Consider the following 6,788-nt stretch of genomic DNA (forward strand, 5'->3'; position numbering starts at 1 on the left):
GCAAAAAGTTGTACTCCAGCCACGATAAGCAAAGTGCAGTGTCTTGTAACAAGCAAGAATCCATGAACACAAACAGCAGTGGGGGAAAAAAAAAAGACATCCTCATGCTTTAAGCAACAGTACGCAATATAATCAAGAAAGATCTTCATCTAAAAAAGTCACATGCACATAAACTGCTTCCCTGACATATCAGATCAATCACTGCATGCCTAAAGCATCTGGAGAAATGGATATTCGTGCAATTCCATATGAAGACAAAGCAGTCAAATCATCATACATAGAAACTGTTGAAAAAGGTGATGGGAAACCATCGTCTTCACACAATAGTTTGATTACAGAAAACCAGAAGGGAGGATTGATGTGCGTTGAACATCGCAGGTGTACAGTGGAGTCTTTTGCAATTGAAACTGTGCTGTAGGGCTACAGTCAAGATGCACAACTGTCATATAGAGCATGACTGGACATTGCAATAGAGACCATTGTGATGAGGCTCCCACGTAATTTTAATATAACAAACTCAACCTCTGAATTACAGACAAAAAACAGTGTAAGGTTAAAACATGAAGAATCACTGTTTTTCAAAATCAAAGTACAACTCTTAGGATATTCACAAAGATTAATTATGAGGATTTTCAAAAGATAAACATCATAAGTATATAATTAACTTTTGCACTTAAGATAGCGTAATGTAAAAAAAAAAGACACTGTAGTGTCTCAAAGTTTGAAGAAAAGCCAGATTTAAAACAGCATATTAAATATAACAAGTAACTATATAAGCTGAGATCACAAGCAATAAATGTAGCTTCAACAAAAAACACAACATAATTTTAAAACCTTTTAGAAAGAAATAGAAGCTGAGTGAAAAACAAACATAAGCAAACACAATAATATGTACACATTTATTGGAACAAGTAATACAACTTATTTCATAAAATCATTTGAAATGAAGTGAAATTTAGTTTTGCATGTGAGAATTATTGATTGATTTCAAGATGCAATTAAAAGTTAATAAAAATATTTACTGTACTGTTATATTCAAATAATAAAACTTCAGATAAAAAGGACATTCATCTGCTTGCTTGATAACAGGATCAAGATTACATGGATAAATACAACAATATAATTTAATTTGATAACATGAAAATCACAGAAATACAGTACATCATATTTTACAATAAAAAACATTACTTGTTCTAGGAGCTGTTGAAGATGAACGTAAGCATCTAAAGGAGTTAATTTACGCTCAATGATAAGTCTGTCGATCTTATTCAATACCAGTATTGGATGAATGTTTTCTGTCCAAGCCTGGCGAAGGGCAACTTTTGTCTGGGAAAACAAAACGGAATGTCTTAGAGAGAGAGAGAAGAGCATGCCTTAAAAATGAGCTGTGTGTATTTTTAGAATTAATAGTACAGCATCTCATTTTAACAATCCAGCAATACCTGAATAGATTTAATCAATGAAAAAATAGATTATTCTTATTTTCATTATAACTTTAATTTTTCTATTGTCTTTAAGATCTGTTTTTAATTTTTTTATTGAGAGGAATGTACAGAAATAAATCAAAATATGATGATATACATAAGGAACAGGCAGTTGATGTTTGTAAAACAATAAAAAGACAACAGCCTGCATTAAAAATGTAATGGGAAACTGAGACAACATGAAAATGGCTGGTCAACAATATTTTGGGTTAATTCAACCGTATATGCTTCAGAGATGCTGGAGGTCTAATGTGGTATTAATCCACAAGATTTGTAGCATACTGTATAAACTTAACTTCTTAAGAAACTAAATACAAGTACTTTTTGTAAACAAAGCAAAAACTAATATTTTAAACACATGGACTTATCTGGAGAAATCATCAGTTTTTTTCGTTTTTTTTCAAACGATGCTATGGCGTCTCCCTTTATATGAAGTTAGGTGTTTGTAACAAACGATGCTATGGCGTCTCCCTTTATATGAAGTTAGGTGTTTGTAACAAACGATGCTATGGCGTCTCCCTTTATACGAAGTTAGGTGTTTGTAACAAACGATGCTATGGCGTCTCCCTTTATATGAAGTTAGATGTTTGTAACTAACGATGCTATGGCATCTCCCTTTATATGAAGTTAGATGTTTGTAACTAACGATGCTATGGCGTTTCCCTATATATAAAGTTAGGTGTTTGTAAATACAGTAACACTTAACAAAACAGAAAATTTAGTACGAGCTAGTATTACTCAATTGTTCGTTTTAAAATGTTGGAGATAAAGTACTCTAGGGCTATCTGCACATATCTGTCCCAAATTTTGAATTGATAGACTAAAGACAAGACAGTTTGTCAATAGCACTCACCACCCAACTCTTGTCTGACCAAACAATAGGATATAACAATCTCTCTCATGGTACATCCATAGCCACAATGTGTAAAAAGCCTTTTTTACAGCAAAAGAACTCAAACTAAGAAGTTCAAGATTTAATTGGGTCATACTAACTACCAAACGCTCACCTTTTTCTTTGTTAAGAAAATACTTTTTAAGCATATACGCTAATCTTGACAAATAGGTCTTTTCTAAACATGCTACAATGTCTAATTTTGTGTCAAGCTAGATGTTTTGATACATTACAAATGCAGTGACACATAGCCAAATACAAATATTTCTTCGGTTAGTAATTTATTGGAAATAAAATGAGTTAAACCAAACTACGTCATCATGTCTCAACCTTTCTCTCAACACTTCCACTGTTGCTTTACATCTGCACGATTACAGTTGTTATAGATTTTAATTCTATTTTTACAGATTCAATGCATTTTATTTCGTAAGATAAATACAACACAACACAAAAATTTTATTTCTGAAAACTTTAACTAAAAATTGGTTGAAAAAAAAACAAAGTGTCATCACTCAAAGAACATTTGTTGTGTAAATCTTTTTAACCATCAAGTATATTTTATAGATGCATATATTCACACACTTCATTTATACTATTGAGATGAGCTTAAGTTGTTAATAATATTGCATTTATTCTTAATCCTAGAGTGAAGCACAACTTTTACTGACATTAAACACTATATTTGCACGAACATCTAGCTGAATACAAATATTTAAAAAATTTATTATTAAAAGAATCTTTTATAACTTAATCCTAAGAAAATTGTTTAAAAATGTTGTGTAAACACTTTCATTGATGAAAATTTTGTTATCGTGTTTGATTTGAATGAATCGTGTTATAGATCTTCTACAATACTGTATTTTGGATCTTCTGCGATACTTTATTTTAAGGTCAACATTTACTTTCAAACTTCACTTAAATATTTCTTTTTGGTATGATTTTATTTAAATAATAATCTTATAACACTTGTGTAAATAAACCTCTTTTTCTCGGTTGCTTTATATTTATCGTACAATTTATATCTGGTTATCAACTCAAAACTCTTACTCGTTTCTTCAACATCAGGCCTTCATGAAAGCACCCATAAAGTGAGTTTTGAAGGGCTTGTTTGAGCCCTAATTATGTCTGCTGTGATGCCCACTGTTTGGAGTCTATTACTGGTCTTTCTGTTTTTACAAGAAATACGTACTTTTGAATTAAAATCCTGTTATTTGTCATGGCATTGGCCATGCAGTCAGCTGTTGTTTGTAAACAAATGAATTTTATTGTCCAATTTTGTAAACAAAGAATTGAGATATGGCATTAGTTTGCTAATAGCACCCATGGACTGACTGGCAGGGCAATTTACAGCCCTCATGCATTTTTCAAGAATGAAGGACTAAACATAGACTAATAATTGAAATATGAATTGAAAAATACTCATAAAAAATATTTTAGATCAGTGTCAGATTCTTGATGACAGAGAAAAACCCTTTTATACAAATTTGATGATGCACAATCTTAAAGATGTAAGTGAAATTAAAAACAAACTTAACTAACCTGAGGACAAATGCCTTCAACAACATCCACCAAAATTATAGCTCCATCGCATAATCGTACTGCTGTTGACACCTCACCACAGAAGTCCACGTGACCAGGAGAGTCAATCAAATTGATCAAATAGTTTTCATTTCCTGCCCAACAACAACTTAAGCTTAATTTACAAAGTTGAAAAACAAACGACTCTAACACAAATATTGAAACTGTGCACAGAATTGTTGTGTTCAATCTCTGCTAATGCTGTCATACAAACATTGACCAATACTTGATGCAATTTCAAATTTTCTTGGATAACACTTTATATGAGAATTAACATTATTCTCTCTGTCTCACAAAGACATATTACTATTTAAACCTTCCTATCAATCTTTATTGTTAGAAGACTTTACAATGCAAAAAAGTTCTAAAATAAAGTTCCAATTAGCATTTTACAGGTCGTTAGATAACTATATAGACATATAGTAAACTTTACTAATTCCCGAGTAATAAGAGATGACAAAATTTACTGAAATTAGTAGTTTCTGTTTAGTTTTCCAACTTAAAATATTTTTGTACTTGTTTACATTTTTTTTACCGTTTCAAAGTCTCTAAGTGTATCTATAGACTACAATATATAAATAATATTTTGACAGCTATTAAATTATTTCTTAATGTTAATTTATTGATTTTGTATTGTTTATTCATTTAGTGTATTTACATTTGTAAATCTATCACATGTTAAAGGTTGGCATGACTGAGTGGGTCAATAACATTGCTCGGCAAGCATTTGTCTCGTGATCAGAGTTACAAGTTCAAGAATGCTAGTGTGAGTTTGAGACATCAAAACACACATTCAGAAATTAAAAAGAAATGTATTACAAACATAACACAAACACAATACAAAAAACTAAATTTATAGCTTATTTAACACTAAATAATACAGATACAAAAATTATAATTTACATAAAAACTGTAATATTTTACATATTATTCAACACTAAAGTATCCCACGAGATAACAGTGGTGTTGCTGGCCATTTACCTTCCCTCTGTTCTAAAATTCAAAATTAAGGAAGGTGGTAGATACCCTTAGTAGCTTTACATAACTCAAAACAAATATTACACCACTCCCCACGGCTTAAAGGGCAAGTATATTTAGTAGTAACAGGAATTGAACCGAAGAACCTTCAATCATGAGGCAAACCTCTAATCAGTGGGCAATGCCAGCCCCAAATTAAACAAATGAGAACAAATAGAAAAAAAAGTATGATGAGAAAATAATAAGTCATAATGAGAATATTTTCATTACTTGAATAGCAGGAACCAAAAAAAGTAATAATCAGACACCCTAATTTCAATTATTTTCATGACACTAATCAATTAAGCTGAGGACACTTGAATCAGTCAAAAATAATAATAATAACTCATAATGGCAATTTTTTGATTACTTGGATAGTTTGAATAATTAAAAACACTAATTTTAATTAGTTGACTATTTTCATCATCTTAATCAATTTAATCATTAACTTATTATTTCACATGACACTAATCAATGCTTATAGGTAATCAATAATATCAATCGTGTTAATCACCCAGCTCTATTAGTAACAACTTTTTATTTTCACCCACCTGCCAACCCTTCAATCCATACAAGTGACTTATCCCTTACATAAAGTCGTATTTTCACTAGTCTTTTACGCAGCACCTAATCAGAAGCTTTCTTAAAATCCAAGTAAACCAAATCCAGTTTTTTATCCTCATCCTGATACAAAATAATACCCTAAGAAGGATCTTCTTTTGTAAAACCATTTTGGTTGTCTGACAAAACTTGAACTACATCACATGATTCTCCATAGCAGCTTTTATCACTCTCTAAAGCTTTCCCCACCACTGAAGTAAGACTAACTGAAAAAAAATTCTCTGGACAAAATTGAATAACCTTATCTATTCTCCAATCATTAGAAACCTGTCCCCTATTGAATGGCTTACCAAAAATGAAAACAAGTAATTCAGAAATCTGATCCTTAACCTCTCTTGAAATTCTAAAGTAAATATTATCAAAGAAATTAAGTGCACATTTTAAAAATAACATTCACAAAAGGCTAGGCACGTTTATTTTAATTATCACTAGAGAGAGAGAGAGAGATAGTAAAAAGTTTAATCTACTGTTATATGTAAATAACATTTACAAAAGGCTAGGCATGTTTATTTTAATTATCACTAGAGAGAGAGAGAGAGATAGTAAAAGTTTAATCTACTGTTATATGTAAATAACATTTACTAAAAGGCTAGGCATGTTTATTTTAACTATCACTCTAGAGAGAGAGAGATAGTAAAAAGTTTAATCTACTGTTATATGTAATTGTGAAACAAAGTTAACATGAGTGAGTTAAGAGCAAATTGTTGTATTCTTACTATTTATTTTCATGCTGAATGATCCTTGTGAATGGATAGAAAGATGAAGATATTAAAACTAACACAACTAAAAGTGCAATGTACAATATTACTTGGTAAATAATGCAGAGAAAGAAATATGCACTCAGTTTTGACTTTAAATGCATGTAAACATAAAGAAATGATTACATCAGTAACGAATATATTTGTACCCCACCAATGTATTTACAGACACATACATACTTCAACATATATCAAATCCAAACATTAAATCACCGATTTTCAAAAAACAATATCATTAATTCATACACTTAAATCTTCAAATATTAATAGATTATAATATTATGGCTACAGTTTCTTCCTTATATTAGATTATATAAGTTTAAAAGATTTTTTACACAGCTTTTTTATATGTTACTTATTCTTACCAGAAGTAAAATGAAGAGATATTGTACTATTCTTACCAGAAGTAAATTGAAGAGATATTGTACTATTCTTACC

The 6,788-nt window shown here is 30.4% G+C and overlaps 1 protein-coding gene across 1 annotated transcript in view; it reads right to left on the minus strand.

Moving 5' to 3' along the window:
• The window catches only part of LOC106474615 (elongation factor-like GTPase 1), a gene marked incomplete at its 5' end in the record, with an annotated part of 37,520 nt that extends 30,741 nt beyond the window's left edge, over positions 1-6,779 (minus strand). The window contains 3 exons of the mRNA XM_022402925.1: positions 1,189-1,326; positions 3,916-4,049; positions 6,752-6,779. Of these exons, the coding sequence (XP_022258633.1) occupies positions 1,189-1,326; positions 3,916-4,049; positions 6,752-6,779 (300 nt within the window). The remainder of the gene's footprint in view (positions 1-1,188; positions 1,327-3,915; positions 4,050-6,751) is intronic.
• Positions 6,780-6,788: the final 9 nt, after the last annotated feature.

Source organism: Limulus polyphemus, unplaced genomic scaffold (genome assembly GCF_000517525.1).
Source record: "Limulus polyphemus unplaced genomic scaffold, Limulus_polyphemus-2.1.2 Scaffold7443, whole genome shotgun sequence".
Taxonomy (NCBI): Eukaryota; Metazoa; Arthropoda; class Merostomata; order Xiphosura; family Limulidae; genus Limulus; species Limulus polyphemus.